This window comes from Eucyclogobius newberryi, unplaced genomic scaffold (assembly GCF_026437365.1).
Source record: "Eucyclogobius newberryi isolate DKJ021-1_F unplaced genomic scaffold, fEucNew1.0.hap1 SCAF_6, whole genome shotgun sequence".
In the NCBI taxonomy this organism is placed as follows: domain Eukaryota; kingdom Metazoa; phylum Chordata; class Actinopteri; order Gobiiformes; family Gobiidae; genus Eucyclogobius; species Eucyclogobius newberryi.
Window position 1 is genome coordinate 20,352,016 of NW_027316278.1, and position 17,015 is coordinate 20,369,030.

The window sequence follows — 17,015 nt, forward strand, 5'->3', positions numbered from 1 at the left end:
TAAGAAACAGGAGATTGGGTCTGATTAATGTAACTTTGACTCAGGTCTAAATACAGTTTGAGATAACAACATGAAAAGAAGAAATACAATAAACTAAACAAAAGAAAAATGAGGGAGTAGGAAGACAAGACTGAGACGGAGATGCCAAATAAGCAGCTTCCTTCCTGGTTTATTCTATTTACAGTGGATTGCATCAGAGTGCAGTATTTAAAGGGACCAGTGCAGTATCATCTCTAGTGTGATAGAACCCTCATGAAGTCTGCTTAGGCTTAGATCACCACACAGACGACTCTGAACCTATAACCTCACACTCCAAACACATGTACAGGTAAAGGAAGACCGCATCAGAATGCCGAGACAGGACCAACCAAATACAACACTGTATTATAAACTGTCCAAGTAAAACGTGATCCTCAATCTAAAACCTTAAGAGACTGGCCAACAGCATGCAAAATGAGACCGAGTATTCTGTTAAATACTTTTAAGCAGCAAAGTAAATATAGCACTTAATTGCCAGCACTAATTAAACCTATGAAATTAGTATGGTCTATGATAATGAATAAATGAGGAATGTAAATGCGTTAATAATCTGGACAACCGATCCAATATAAAAAATAAATGGGAAATTTAATAATTTTGTTTCGACAGTAAAGAATGGAAAAATATATACAGGTGTACATCCCAATGGAGACCACAAAGGTTTTGGAGTTATTTTGGAAAACTGTATCGTGTTTTTTAATAACACTATGTCAAAGTGCTCATTATTCACAAGAAATGACTAATTGCTGGAGAAACTGTGGTTGCCAGGAAGCCATCATTACCATGTGTTCTGGGACTGTCCTGTCGCTCGGAAATATTGGGCTGAGATTAACTAAGCACTCCAGACAGTTTTTGACTTTGCCATCCCTCTCAATTTTTTTCAGAACTATGTATTTGGGCCTCAAAACTCCTGCCATGGACACCTTTGGACCATACTCATTGCGGCAGGAAAAACAAAGTCACAATAAAATGAATGACACAAACTACACCGACAATCAAGTCATTAGAATTGGAAAACACAATGTAAATCACAACAATCAAACAACAATCATTCTGACTTAATTTGGAAGACTTTGTTGTGATTCCTTTCTTAATGTTATTTTTTTTGTTTCTTGCTCTCTCTGTTCTTGTTCTGTTTTTGTTAGAACACTTCAAAGAGTAAGACTCAAATTGCATTATTGTAACTCCTAAGTCATTCTGTCTTAAGGACATTATAGCAGCAAAGAGTGTCAAGCCAACTGCAGCCCCAACACACCACCCCATTTGACATTGCAGTTTCTTGTGCAGAAATATTTTTTTTATTTGAGAGTTGTTGCTTGGTACGCTTCCTTAGCTATAATAGTTTATATTATTGCTGAACCATGCTTATCTAGTCTGTTATGCACCCCCTGTAAACTGGTATATAAGCATAATATTCGAGCCCAAACCCTCGGAGAAGGCTGAACTGGAAAAACAAAAGGGATTGAAGAGAAAGTCAAGTTTGCAATGAGACGAGCGGGGCTTGAACCAATGGTCTTCTATAAAACAATACACATTATGTTTCCCTCTAGCTTTGCCCGTCCCACTGGCCGTCTTCAGCCACTTTGCTCACCTGTGGAGAGAACGCTACACCTCCAGGTCAGTCCCACATAGACTGGGTTAAAAACTAAACCTGAGGACCAGTTTTTCACCTGCTGAACTTTCCCATACTTCCACACAAACCAAAACACTTAATGAGCCATTTCAATAGTAAGATTAGCAGTTGAATGAACATATTTCTATAAATCAATATACACCATCTGTCTCTTGATTAATAAGCAATTGTTACAGAAACTGTAATAACGTTTTAGATGATCAGTAAGATGAATAGTCCACTGCTGCTTTAAAACATGACTTGTATAGCCCTAAACCACAAAACTTCCCTCGTGAACCAAAGCCTAGTCATTGAATCCGCCTCTTCCTCTTTTCATAGCAGAAGTTGAGTAAAACTTATGGCAAGGCTGTCATAAAACGATCAGTATTTATTTTCAACAGCTTTCATGATGAAACTGAAATATCAACATAAATATTTAAAACAGCATCAGAGAACTGGGACAGAGCCACTAAAATGTAGATGAGTTTAGATTTTGGGGTTGGGAATTGAGATGTATTGAAAATGTATTTTTCAATTCAAGAATTTCATTCTAAAAACTGCCGTGGCATATACCCTGCCAGATGAAAATTCATGTTCATTTTTCCTGGTGTCAGAGGTAGTCAGTACAAGCAGAACATCTAACTGTTCTATATCAAGGCACGATTTACTGCTACTAATGTGACTTAAATACCTTGTTCCACAGCTGAGTGGGCTAGCACCTGCTGCAAGTGGCTAGCCTATTACAGCCCAGTAAAGAGCTGGTGCTAATTTTCTGATTCAATTAGCATGCCTCAGAGCTTTCAGTCTAATTGCAAACTTCTTCATAGTTACCTCCCTGATTAATCACTGCCCATCTGTGAACCACTGAACACCAAACTTTGTTTTAGAATGGCAGTTTTCACAAACGTTAGTGATAGCGACAGTCATTTGAGCTTCATTGATGTGACATAAAGGAACTGACATCTGACTTGTAATAAAGCATATGCACCACACATCATAATATGACCACTAAGGTGAGCTACTGTGGAGTATTACACAAATGCAATATGAATTGTGTGTAAGAGAAACGCGAAAAGTTTTATATTGTGAAAATAGTCATCTGGGCCAGAGCAGGTCCAAAACAGCTGCTCCTGTGAAGTGCGTGTGTGTGAGTGTGTGTTACAGTGGTCATGTATCAAATGTTGCCATAGAAGCCATCAAAAAGTGATGATGCAAACGGAGCAGAGGCTACTTGAGGTTAGGTGCAACCAATGAATTACAGCAGCTCAATTACTAAATTGCAGCATTGAGCCAAGTCATAACAGAGATTATGGCCACACCAATTTGAGATAATAATGTCTCAAAATAAACAACAAAAAACCTCCAACATATTTTTGACTAGTTCAGAAATGCAGAGATGAGAGGACAGAATTTGTGAGACTAATAGCATAAGTCAGTGCTATGGCTGAGGTTACGGTCTTATTGAGTGGGCCAAAGAGACTTCCAGCGATCATAGTCTGGGCTCATCACTCTCAATCCCACACAATCCTCTTCTCTGTTCCCTAACGCAGTTCTATTGACAAATCTAAAACCAAGGTCATAGCCATGTTTACCCAGCCTTTAGCCCAAATTACATCATCCAAACTCTGGCCTGCTTGTGCACCACATTATCAGAGAAAGAAGGAGAGACAGAGCATGAGAGAAAGAGAGGGAGAGAGGGACAAAAAAGAGAGATAGTGTGTGAGATAGTGAAAGAGTGAGCAAAAGAGAAGCTAGAGTATGGGGAAAAAAAATTAAACTGGCGCTGCCCAGTGGTTGAGCGGTTAAGGCGGCAGCACACAGCGTCGTGAGTTTAAATCCTGGTACTGACAATTTACTGCATGTCCTCCCTTCTCTCTCATCCCCATTCCACGCTCAGCTGTCCTGTCTAATAAAGACAGAAAATATATGTTTAAAAAAGAAACAAATTTAACTGAACAGACAAGAGAAACTATTAAAGTAGTAACATTGCCTTTCAACAACAATAACACCATAACATGTGATGCCATCAACTCTATGAATCTAAAACAATTCACAAAACTAGGGCTAGATTTGTGATTGTAATAATAAGATTCATATTGGATTGAGAAAAAGAAAAAGAAAAACTCCACTATGACCGATTATGCGCAAAAAAATAATAATAATACTGGAAACTGTTTGAAAGAAAAGGTATTACCCACATACTACAAAACAAAAGAACACAATTTATTTTGTGCCCCGCTCCCAATCATGATGCATAACATGGTGGCTGCACAGAAATATAACACCAATATGTCAGCTCTCTTGATTTGAGCACAATTTGCATGGTTATAATAGCTTATTGAGCGGCTCCAGGTTGAGCCAGGCCAGGCGATGTCACTGTAATGACTGCTTGTGTGCCTCCAACAGTTGATTTCAAGCCTCTGTGGCTCTCTCGCCCGCTCTCCATCTCATCAATACCCAATCTTGATGATGCTATCTGCCTTCTGACAAACTCCACAAACACCTCTGCCCTCTCCCTGCGTGACCTAACCTCCTTTAACACCTTCAACTCCTTCTCCTTTAGTCTTTTTATGAGATTCCTTTATCGCGTAAAAACATCCTATGAAAATCAAAACAGGCACAAATGATTAAATCTGACAAAATAGACTAAGATAATATTCTGAAACAAACAACGTTTCCCGAAAGTCTGTTTTTTGTTTGGAAGCTGAAGGTTTCCTGTCCAAGTAACATTGATAATACCAGTCTTTAAGGAACTAGATTTGTACTATTTTACCTGACTTTGGTGTAACATTTTATAACATATAACCACCACTAGATATCATTTAAGTTGATCTGTCTTTGAGGACCCTTCTTAATAGCGAAAGTAATCAGCATCAAAGCTTCTGTCCGAGCCAACCAAATATCTCAATTGGGCTGTTATAAAGTCATTACAGGACAACAAAGAGCCAGAGAAGAAAAGAATAAATGAAAAAGGCTGGTGGAACAGGCGAGCAGTGGTCCTCAGTCGGGAGGTCAGAGCCGACTGTGGCCACTCAGCTGGAACTAAACATGGACGCTGCGACGCCAACTATTGGAGCCCTGCCAAGTGTCTCCCTGCTGGGCTGTGTCAGTCTCTGCTCAGAATGAGTGGGAACTTCAGCCTTCAGCCTCGGGCCCAATCCTGTTCCAGCCTTTTCTCTACACTTTGCGCTCATTTAGACATATACCGCAACATTTCTATTAGAGCAAGCCTGAGGACATGGATTCTGTAACAATGCAAAATAAATAAATAAATAGGCTTTCCAAGAATCATCTTTCAAAAAACCCAAAGGAGTTTAAATCAGGGGTTAAACAAAAAGGTTAAATAGTGGCAATTAACAATGTCTCAAAATGCACAACTTGTAGAAAAAAATTGGGGCCTACATCAGAACTAAAAAAACAGGACACAACCTAGAACAAATCCAGAATAAAATAGGATGTTTGACTGATGAAGTCACAATATCTAAAGTTCATCCTCAAGCATTTGTGGAAGTCAATAATTCCTTTGAAAATGTGAAAATGTTCAAAGAGCTAAGAGAGAGAGATGGACATCACAGAGCCTCATCACGCATACACACAGACCATCTGTGAACACCAACACATGACAGAGCAAATAGGATTACAGTATAAAGGAAGATGAGGCGGATGAGCCAAACGCCATAATATCATTTCCAAGAAGGGATAGGATTGGGACAGGCCTGGGAGGCATGGGTGGGCTATAATCAAGGGTGGAGCAGGGCAGGTTTAAAGGATCAGGGGTCAGACGTACAGTATAAAGATCTGTAACGGCAGTCTCATCTGTGGACTGAAAAGACGAGTACCAAACTGTTCATAGTAAGGATATTTATTCTGTTGTAAAGTAAATGTGTGAGCTGTTGTGAGCCCACACTGAGCCAAGGTTACGGGTCAGTCTTAAATCAACATTTTATCACAAGGTCAGAGGCACATGTTCAGAGTGTCAACAGCAATAAGCCTTTTGAGTAAAACCCTTGATTGCCAATGATTTTTCAAACAACAATTTCTAATAGGAAATCAAATAAAAGTGTTTTGGTCTAAATCATGGTTACAGCAAAGATTATCATGTGTCCACCAACTTACATGCATTCAAAAATTACAGATGAATGAGATGATTAAAGGTCTCTTAACATATGAGCATTGAAAGTTGATGACAGAAAAAAAGAAAAAGAAAAACTGATTTAGAACAACACGCACAAACAAGAAATATTTTGTTTTATTTTGAACTGAACTCATGAAACAAGTAGTTGAGCTTTAGCCACTTGAGTTCCAGAGCAGTAGCACACGAAGACGTGTAACTTACATTCTGTTGTATACTGAGCGTGATGGCCTTGATTATTCCTGATGATCTAAAACAAGCACATTCACAGCAGCCCTCAGGAGCCAGTCTGACATGTGACTGAATATGACACTTCAAGGTCAAAGGTCAATACAGATTTCAGCAAATCTGAACAGGCATGGCATGAGCTTATATTCAGCCAGGGAGGGGCATGGCTTGGCCTCCAACCCTTTCCTGCTAAGACCCTTGAAGTTTTTTACACTGACCTAGACTTGACTCCTTTATGAGGGATGTTAGCTATACTAATTACTGCCTGATAGCAGCCTGGTGCCAAATGTAATTCACTTCCTCTCAACTCTACTAGACTGAGCTCGATTGGCTGGTGCCAACCTCACTTAGTGCTTATGAAGTATTTTATACATTGTGTACTGGACCCCACCTTTCCCTCTTGGAAGGCAATCTTTTCTTTTGTTTAGGGCTTTGTTATCTGACCACATGCTGTTCACGGGGCAAGGTTGGGGCCAAAGGGGTATTTTCTGAAGGTCAGCAGGCATACAGCCGAAAGGAAGAAAGGATTTCATAATAATCCAAACAAAAGGGGATTATAAAAAAAGTCAAAGACGGATTTGGAACTGTCTCTGACCTCTCCTCTTTGCATATCAAGCTTTAAGATAAACACCAACTTTCTGACCAACTTTCATAAGGAGGATAAAGTCTGGACCAAGAGCCTACCAAAAACCAACACCATCCACTGTCCAAAGTTCAAGTCTTTGGCCTGGTTCTGAGTGTTAACTCTTTCTACTTGCTCCAAAACCTTCTCAATTCGGGGAAATCCGGGTGGCCTCAAAACATTGCAGCCTTGTCAGTCATTATCAACACTGAGTGGACAAATTGGTGTGTATCAGTGTGTGTACATGTGTAATACAATCTGGGAACATGCCTGAGTCTGTGATCATGGATGCACTGCGTGTGTTTACGTGTGTGTGTGGCTGTACATGCGGCCTGTCCTTTGCTGATTAGATAGGAGGCGGACATACCAGCTGACCAGCGAACATGCTCAGAGGTCGGGGAGCTGAAGTGCTGTTTTTCCGTTGGCTCTGTAGTTTAGCCCTGAGAGGCTAACAGAGGTGATAACCGGTGTGTCTCTAGGTCAACATGATAACAGCTAAGCACACAACATTCTTCTTCATGGGAGCCAACTCTTTGCACGCTGGAGGTGTGGAATCTTCAAATATCATAACATTACCAGAAGGGTCAAAGGAATAGGACAGCATGGTATGACGGGGTTGCAACGATTAAGCAACTATTCATGAGCTAGTGGACTATAAAAAATAATCATACTCATTTTTTGATATTCGTAATCATTATATGGTCTATACAGACTCTAAAACACAACGCAAAAATACCTTTTTAATAATATTGCCTTCCTAAAGCCTTCACTCACCATATTTCAAACTTTATTTGGAAAATGTATTTTCAAAGTATCAATGTTAAGTTGAACTAATCATTTGACTAGTCCACTAATCAAAAATAATAACATATATTTCTGACTAGTCTAAAAATATCCATAGGTATGATTTTTAGACATCCAAATACTATTTCACTACAAACATTTTAGAGACCAGTATCCTCCTTGCACATGTTTCTTTTAAACAGTTTTTTTGGCAAACAAAATACTGACCTATTCTGTAGCTTTACGGCTGTTAGCTGATATGCTATAAAGCAGAAAAGGCCAATATTGGCTGTCTAATATAATATATTATTATTATAAATTGTTTTTCAATATATTATATTGAAAAACAATTTAATGACGGTAAATAATAGAGCTTTGATTTGCAGATGTCAGCTGACCCAGAGTTCAAAGGTGGTTGGGTGCTGTCCTGGAGCATTGGCAGGCCAATGGTAAGAGGATGTTGGTAGATAGTGAAGTGAAGTAAAACGGCAGAACTGAGGATTAAGAGCCATAGCATCAGTGAGGGATCTGTACGGTCCATCTCATTACTCCCAGGTACAATATGCACAACAACTCCCTAAGCACTTTATAATTGCAGCTTCCCTTCCCATAAACCAGCTGTGTTTATTTCTCCCTTAATTCCTCTGTGCTATCACTGTGAGAGAGAAAAAATCTCTCTAATTGCCATAAACACACATTGGTCTGACCAGTTATTTGTCTACTCTGAGGAAAGGTTTATTTTTTTTTATTATTTATCTGAGAGTGCAGCAAAAGGGATCTTAGTTCACAGTTGTCTGATAATATCTCATGGCTGTTTTAAATGTCTACATTTTTACTACATTTTTGATTAGTATATACATTGTCATCACTCCCCAGAGCAGATATTTATGCCCAAAACAGCTAAGAAACTTGCATGGAATTTTATACAATATACAAATGTATGTTATATTCAGATTTATGTCAAAGAAATTGGGAAAGACTATTTATGGAATTTTGTGAAAACAACAGTTTGGGATTTTCTATGGTAAGAGTCTGTCCCTGTGCGACTTGATGGATTAAATCTTTACCTAAATCTAATCCGTGGATGTAAAAATCCATCATGAAATAATAATATCCTTGTCACTGATAATTCAACCATTGAGATAATGTTGAAATGTTGAAATCAATAATCAGAAATGTTAACGTTTTTCAGTTGGATCTTGTCACTGTTGACAGCGTCAGAATGTGTTACAAGCCAGTTTGTATGTTTCTTTCTGTAAGTAGTTTGCCACATGTCGAGGTCAGGGGTAAAGGCTGGGCGGATTAGAGCCCATATCAACTCAATGAGAAGAGGCCATATGGGCAAATGAGATCCATGTCCATGAAGCACTAATCTGGGGATGCCCTCCGAGTGACCAGGGATGGACACTACCTACAGCAGCTAAGAGGCTTGGGAATTCTACAGCAAGCTTGAGGTGGGCCACACTACTGTAGCCTGTACGTTAGCTCCCCCATCTGACTCTGGCAACACAGAAGGCAACAGTCCACACCAGAGCACCAAAGCAGATTAAAACAGTCTGCCTGCACAACAGAGATTAGTAACCAGCCAACCAGATATGTGTGTAGATATGTATTTTTTTGACAAAAGTCTTACAAACATAGAGCTTATGATAAAATAGAAGACACAAAGAACAATCATAATGCATATTAGTAGCACCAGGGTGCATCTTTGGGCATAAACATGTTTCTGAAATATCATATACTGTAATTCCAAATGTGATTAAAGGTAAATTACTTTTGCAGGAGGAGAAAAATATAAGGAGTTATTAAAGGAGTGTGGAGTGAAATGCTGTGTTTTGCCACTGGCGAAGCATGGTTGCATAGAAAGAATAAAAGAAGTCAAACAGGAAGGCGGGGGGGTATTTATTACAGATTGGGTTCTTGTGATTGGTTGCGTAGCGGGTAGTGGAAGGACAAATGGACAAATCTGTGGAGCTAATAAGAGTGAATACTGAACAGCCCTCATGGGCAAATCTGGTACTAAGATGATAATAAGATTATAAAAGCCTACTATATTGCAGCAAATTGTATAAGTGTTTCATTGAACCTTGTTGAACTTTCATTTATGCATGCAGACGCTTTTTCTCTCAGCCTTTCCTTTTACCAGCCTACAGTAAAGATGTTTCTTTTCTTTTTCTTTAGAAAGTGGAAATACGGAATATGACTGGAAAAAGCGCCTGTGCAGAGTTTACCTAGTTCAGGGGTGAACTGCAGATCACAGACAGGGCTTATGCCGGGCAGACCGCTAGTTAACATAATCACAATGGGCTCACAGATAATTCATGGTGACTGTATGGGAGATGTGATTATAAAGCACGTCACACCTTGTCAACTCCTTTCACAGATGCACATGTCACAGATGTGTACACACAAAATCATGTTAGGATTAAACATTGTCTTTTATGGGCTGACCAAACACACTGTGATATTTTTCTCTTCTGTAATTGAACCATTCCCATTCCACCACGTCAGGCTTTCTAAAAATGCCCTTGACTCTCTGTCACATCAAAGTATGGATAATGAACAAGTTTGACTGTTGTAAATGGTGTGGCTGATGTTGATCATGCTCATTTTGTCAGTTACTAACAGTGAAAGCTTTGTCTTCAGCTAGAGCAGACACATGTCTATTGACTTTGTTGACTTATCTTTCTAATCTGTGAGAAGATACAAGCAAAGAGCTACATTGGATCAATAAACAAGGATGGTCGCCTAGAAATGCGGCAAGGAATAGCATCAAAGTGGTCTTTCAGTCAGAAACAGAGAAAGGAATGGGTCATCACAGGATCCAGAGGCCGTACTCTGGATCTCTATGAAAGAAGATTGAAAGAAGAGAGAATCAGTCTCACCAACGCAGAGTGTTACGAAACGAATCACCAGTGATCAAATCTGACCACTTCTTTTTCTATTTTAGAGTTAGATTTGCTCATTCAAAGGGACAGTGCATATTCATGAGTAATAATTAATTTCAGGTTTGTCTTGAATGTGTTTGATGTCAGATTGTCTCTGAGAGTAGCTAGGATGCTGTTCTAAATGTCTGTGCCTTTGACTGACAGCACTTGTTGACGGAAGGCTGTGCGTCTCAAAGGAACTGCAGAGCCACAGCGAGTAGATTATAGATGTTATAGTAGCAATTGCAGCTGTGAATGAAAGTAAGGTTGGTACGCTTTAATTATCAATTATCAAGGTTATTGGTTCGTTAAGTCAAATTAATATGAACTATTCCGATGAAACATAACAAAAATCAACTCAATTACTTTCAGTTGTATCAGATTTCTCTGCTACAAATGGGACTATGGCAGCAAAGCCGGTTAGATGTGTTGTGTCTGGTTTACCACAGTTTTCCGGTCCATTTCCCGTGACAGTGTTTATTTAGTCTATCAAAACACTAGAACACATAAAAACACTGATGCATACACACAAACTTGGTTTCATGTCTCTTTACAACATGCTGGTGGACATCCACCAGTCCAAGCTGAATAAATAGTGGTTTGAATGGGGTGAGGTTAGTTTGAGTGCAGTTTCCTCTCAGAGTGAACTTGAATGAGAGGGCTGGTCTGTGGTGAATGGTGCAGACGGATAGAGACGTCTCACAGTCAAGCACGTAGATCATTGAGGTTAAGGTTACGCTCCAATCTAGAGGTTTTCAAACTGGGAAACTGGTATCGCAACTCACCCAGACTTCTGATTTGTTTAGTTAGTTTAGTTTGTGTTACATTTATTCATTATATTTCTTAGATATTTATGCAGGTATTTATTCAAGCTCAGAAGTTGTTGCCTTGGTGTCTTTCATTTAGTCTGGTTGGTCATAATATAAAACATGACCTAGTTTTGTCAACAATTAGCAATAGTCTTTTATTCATTACAAACGCCAGTCAAGACAAATATGTTATGGGTAAATAGTTTGAACATTTTTGATGTACACTATAGTAGAAAATCACCACAGGGTTAATGTGCTTTCTCGATGTATTAATAACCTTCATCCAGGGAAGGATGAGCGTTGGGTAAGGAAGAAAGGAGGCGTGACCTCTCAAGTCCTTGCGCACACATTATTTCTCTATGCTATTTAAAGATTGCATCAGTTTTAGCCAAATCTGTGCTATTTTAATAAAAGGAAGAAGAACAATGAACAATAGTCTCCAGTGTAATTGTATGAGGCCTGCAGTAAAAGGCAAATCAAAATCTTGAGCAACGCAGTAGTAGTGTTTGTATTGAGAAGTCTTTTTCAACAATCCATTAGAGATAATTACAACCTTGTGTTGGGTTGCTTGTACCAGAGCAGGGTGGGTAATTAAACTACAGGTAAGACATTAACTTACTTTTGTTAGTCATTAATCAGTGTTTACCTTCTGAAGGCTCCCCCATTGTAATTAATAATCAGCTTGGACAATGAGTAATCACCTAAGACCAAGTCTGCATGCATACGTGTGCCCATACAGTCCATGCACTTGTTTCTAATTTTATTTTTTCAGTCATTTTTATTTCTCACAACCAAGTAGAAGAGACACAAATGTTGAGGTGCTTCATCAACATGGAATTAGGATAAGCAATGTAAGTTTGCAAGAATGCTGGAGACAATGCTAACGTTTCCAACACTCCATCTTGTTAATCAAATAGTTAATATATAATGCAAATGCTCCTTGGAAGGACCCTAGAAACACACTCGACCATCATTTCACCCTTTAACTCATGCCCATGTGAGAGATACTTAGACACATGCACACAAAAGTTTATTTGATGAAATATGGGTTACACACTATCTGCGTATTTAGCCGGTGCATGATGTTCTCTTTAAAAGTCACTTTGTGTAAAATGCCACAGAGTTGACCTTCGCAGAAAAACAAATTCAGACAAAAAGCAGATAAGAAAAAAGAAAGACCTGGGCCAGTCAAAAGAAAATTATATTTTACATCCAATTCACACCCCACTTATGTGTGTGTTCTCCAACACTGTTGCCAGGTTGGAATGTATGTATGGTGGATCTAAATGGGATGTATCGGCATATGTCAAAGTGGCAATAGGATTATGAGGCCTGCCTTCCTTTATAAAGCAGAGAAAAATGCTCACCATGAGCACACAATACTACCATAGCAATAGCTACCGGGACAACATCAGCCATGGCAGAGGAAGAAGAGAAGGCCGTTGGGAGCTGTGTGTGAGGTGATTGAAGCTTCTGGCCATGATGTCCTGACAGCCTTCCCCTCAACCTTTCCTCCACCTCCTCACCTCTCTGCTCTCTGTCGCTCTGCTGTGCCTCACACCACAATGGTGCTGCCTGTGAACCTGCTAGGCTGCCAAGGACACAAAGATGACCGCGTCCACCTTTGACATCTGAATCTGCCACCAAAAGACTAGAGACAAGCTGAGTTGGCAGCTCTGTTAACATGCCACAAACTCACATCTTTTCAGCTCAGTTCAAATAGTAAAAGTCAATAGAGCACAAGTCAATAGTTCAAACATACAGATGGACACTGTGTCAAGCAGGTCAGTGTCGAACAATGTTAGGAATACCCGCAGTTTCAGAAGTGAGCCCCAATAGCTTAGCTCAAAGGTTACTGTCTTTTAGACCAACTCCAGATATATCAAACTTCAAGAAAAATGACATTTGAACATGAAATACTACATTGGTTTAGAAATAAAGGCTAGGTGACATTTCAAGAAGCTGATTCACTGTAAGATCTTGAGGCTACCCACCCACACAGTTCTGTGTGGAAAACGCTGTTTTAGTGACCAAGAGAGGATAGCAATATTCAGTCTAATGCAGAGCATGTGTCAGATGACTTATACATTCACCAGGAGATTGCTGAGAGGTTACACAGAAACACTGCTGATCGAGTAAAGTTTTGTTCGATCAAAGTTTGCGCTGACATAAAAATGTCAGTGGGAATATATACACTTGTCTGTGTATGAGCAGCTTGTGACTATAATGTGTGTCTCTCTTAAAAAAAACAACAACACTGCAATCCTAGGATTTTATCAACGGTCATGTTGAGGATTACGGTTTTTATCCCTAATCCTACATTAAGGACACATTCTCATGATGCATTGACATGACAAAGACCAGTGCACGACAGAGAGGACACAGGAACAGTGCGCCAAAAACCACAAGAGTGGATTAATGAACGTGAGACAGAACAAAACAAAATCTATGCATGTTTAAGAGCATATTTGCAGTATATTTGAGATTTCCTTGGATTAATATATTGTATCTATAGACAATAATTCCCGAGTTAACTCATTGAGCCAAATTTCATTCATGTTTCAGAATTCTGGTCGACATATGTAATACTATTAGTCTGTAGTACCAGTCATTTATTCACATTTGTACACAATGTTAGTTTGTATCATTGTATTGGTTATTATTACTTATACACACATGTAATTGTGTAAATTGTGTAACATTATACGTTTGTTGACAGATAAAGGCACATTATGAAGAAAAATAAAGTTACCTGCAGAGACTCTGGGGCAGTCTGGCAACATGGAATCCAACGGTGTGTCCAACGGTTCTGGACTTGACACCCAGTTACAGCAGTTCTGTGAAAAAAAAAAAAAATAAGATATGTTCTAATAATATAAAAACATAAAATACAGGTATTTGTTTTAATAATAAAAAATTGAAAACTGAATTTGATTTGGAAGACAGTGCAGACAGTTTAGAAGGCAGAAAAACTGCCTGGAATCCTGGGAGGTCGACAGAAACGAGCAATTAAGAGCCCTGAGACATGTAGCTTGGACAGCTTGGCGTTTGTTTGCGGTGAAGAGCTAAGGCCTTCTACCACAGTGCATGAGTGGGCACCCTTGGGGAGGGTGTCTGCCCAGCTTACTGACCCATAACCTCCTGCAAACACCCCTTGTTCTCTCAAGCCTCTGTGGTTGACAACTCCACTGTCAGAAAAAAGGCAATACCTCTTCATCCATTTTATCATGTCTTCATTCTCTGTCGTTTCAATGTTTCAGCGTCTTAGACTTGTTATTATGTATCAATAAGGAACAGCTTAACATGAATGAAGGAACAAACATGTATTTTTTGTTTGTTTGTTTCGTTATGCTTCAAATGGCTTATGACAACATATCATATAATATTTTTCTCCCTTGACCGTGCACTGGCCATTGGTATTCTGAAGCCTGGTAAGGCAAGAACAAAAACAAGAAAGAAGAGAGAGAGGAGTGAAGAGATGGGCTGAGGAGGCATGCTTGGAGAAGACGTTCCCCAGATAAGATAAAAGTTCAATAGAAGAAAGAGAAAATGTATAGAGATTAGAATGTGCAGCTGGCGTCCTTCTGAATCACTGCTTATCTGCCCTTGTTTACTTTTTGCCTGGCCCCTTGACAGCCATTACAGTGCTCCGCATGCTTATGGGTGCATGTGTGTTTGGCTCAATGATTGCATTGCAGGGGGTCCTCCACAAAGATGTGAGCCCTCCAGATATGAAAACACCACATAATGTCTTTGTACATTTTGCCCTCAGTAACCCCAACTCCTACACAGAACACGATAATGAGATGATATGTCCAAAATAAAGTGTCGACACAAAATGTCTACACAAGGTGGTTTATTTTCTTCTCATGGTTGCCACAGTAAAATGTCCTCCACTGATATTATGCAGTCATTTAAAAAAGGTGTAACAGCAATTACCCTTTGTCAATGTAGGCCTCAATTTTTCCTTGGACTTGGAAACAGAAAGCAGAAAGAAGGATTCACGAAGAACACATTTTTTCATGAATATTATACAGAGCTATGGTGGAAAGAGAATTGTTGAATGAAAAGAGGGTTGGAAACAGAGAAAGATGTCAATTGTGAAAATGGTTTTCCTTTACTGTGGTCGATGTTATTCTTTGAGACAGCTCTCTAGGGCACAGTGTTGTATCAGCACAGAGCAGTAGGGCTCATTGACTGCTGTATCAAGTTTCTCATTGTTTCTCCTTTAATTCATTCAGCGTGTCTAGAGGATGTCAGTCTGACTAAGAGGCAGCAGGCTCAGGGCGGGTGAGGAGAGATGTGAAGGAGTCTTTCAAAAGGCCCTCCCCCTTCACCTTCCCTCAAGACCACAAATGGCGGGATGGCAGTGGTGTCTTGAATAGTTTTGTCAAGGCAACAACACATATGCAAACACACAAACACACAGCACACACCGCCCTGGAGCTGTGGGAGACCACAGGCAGAACAGCAGTGGTACAAGGGCGGGCCTGCTGGGTGGGATTAGAGCAGGCAACAAGACAAAAGGATGCACATCGCATCGTGCTGCCTCTGACGAACCGCATCGTCACTTCAAGCCTGTGTCTGTCCACCACTGAAGTAAGGGGAGAAAGAGAAAAAATTCTTTGACATTTGACTCTTCGTGTTGTGCATGTAGACAGAGCTACCTCACTGCACCTGCACCACAGAAGATACTTTAATATAGCAGAGATAGGTAATAAAGGTAATGACGATAATAGCAGAGCCACTATTCCAGTATTTTACAGGGAATGCTTTTAAGGTTATGGCTGCACTTATGTTACCTAAATGCACACGCTGACACTGTAATGGTGGCCAAATGTACCTCTGAAAGTAGGATGTCAGGCGCCAAGAACTTCTCATACCTACTGTTGGAAAGACAGTAATTGAAGACATATTAAGCTTTTTTCAGTTATTAAGTGTTAAACTCATATGTAACAAAATACGTAAATCATTATTTTACATTGGCACCCTCTCTTTAAAGGGGTAATTGACAGTAGCAAGTAAGAGATTTGATTTTTTAAATAATAATAAGTACAGCGCAGTGGGCAGAGATAGGAGTTAGGTGAATATTTTCGGAGCACTGAAGCCATGATTGCACTCACATGCATGAATCAATCAAAATATAACTTTGTGTAAACTCACGATGAAGGAAAACTCATAAAAGTTTACATAATATGTCACTTTTATAAGAGACATACTGTCCTGCTCTAAAAGATTGACGAAGAAAACGTGTGGTTTATACTCAAGATATTTTTTTATTAACAAAAACTCGATGTTTGATGATGACGCCCACAGAAAGTCTAACTTTTCCCCTCAGTGCCACAGTAATCTTAAAGTGAAAATCTCCAAAACTCAAAAATACAACTCAAGGTTCATTCAAATGTAAAATCTATTCAACTTTCTTCCCGACAAACCCACCAAACTGAGTCCAGTGATTCAAAGTGAGTGTAACCATAACACACATGACAGCCCACAACTTAACTTCTCAGAAACTCGTCCCAAGTATCCAGCCTTGCTCATCCCTGTGTGTGCCCGTCTCCCTCCCTGCTCCCTCCAGTCACTGTATAAACTCTATGGATTAGGATGGTTTATTCATGACTGTAGTGTACTCAGTATGTGTGTGTGTGTGAGCTCTAGGCAGGCCACTAGAGTGTGACAGCAGGCCAGCACAGTGACAGGAGACACCTTGGAGACTGTGACAGGCTGCCAGCTGTACACCATCATTGGCATTTCTCGCTTTCACTCACTTCTCCTTCTCCATGCTACTCATCTATCCTCCAGAAACATCTCTTCATCTCCTCTCCTCCCATCTGTATTCCAGCTATTCATAAGCTACCTGTCT

The 17,015-nt window shown here is 39.7% G+C and overlaps 1 protein-coding gene across 1 annotated transcript in view; it reads right to left on the reverse strand.

Moving 5' to 3' along the window:
* Nucleotides 1–17,015, reverse strand: part of arb2a (ARB2 cotranscriptional regulator A) — a 112,496-nt gene that overhangs the window by 16,052 nt on the left and 79,429 nt on the right. The window contains exon 10 of the mRNA XM_072432504.1: nucleotides 13,905–13,989. Coding sequence (XP_072288605.1) covers nucleotides 13,905–13,989 — 85 coding nt within the window. The remainder of the gene's footprint in view (nucleotides 1–13,904; nucleotides 13,990–17,015) is intronic.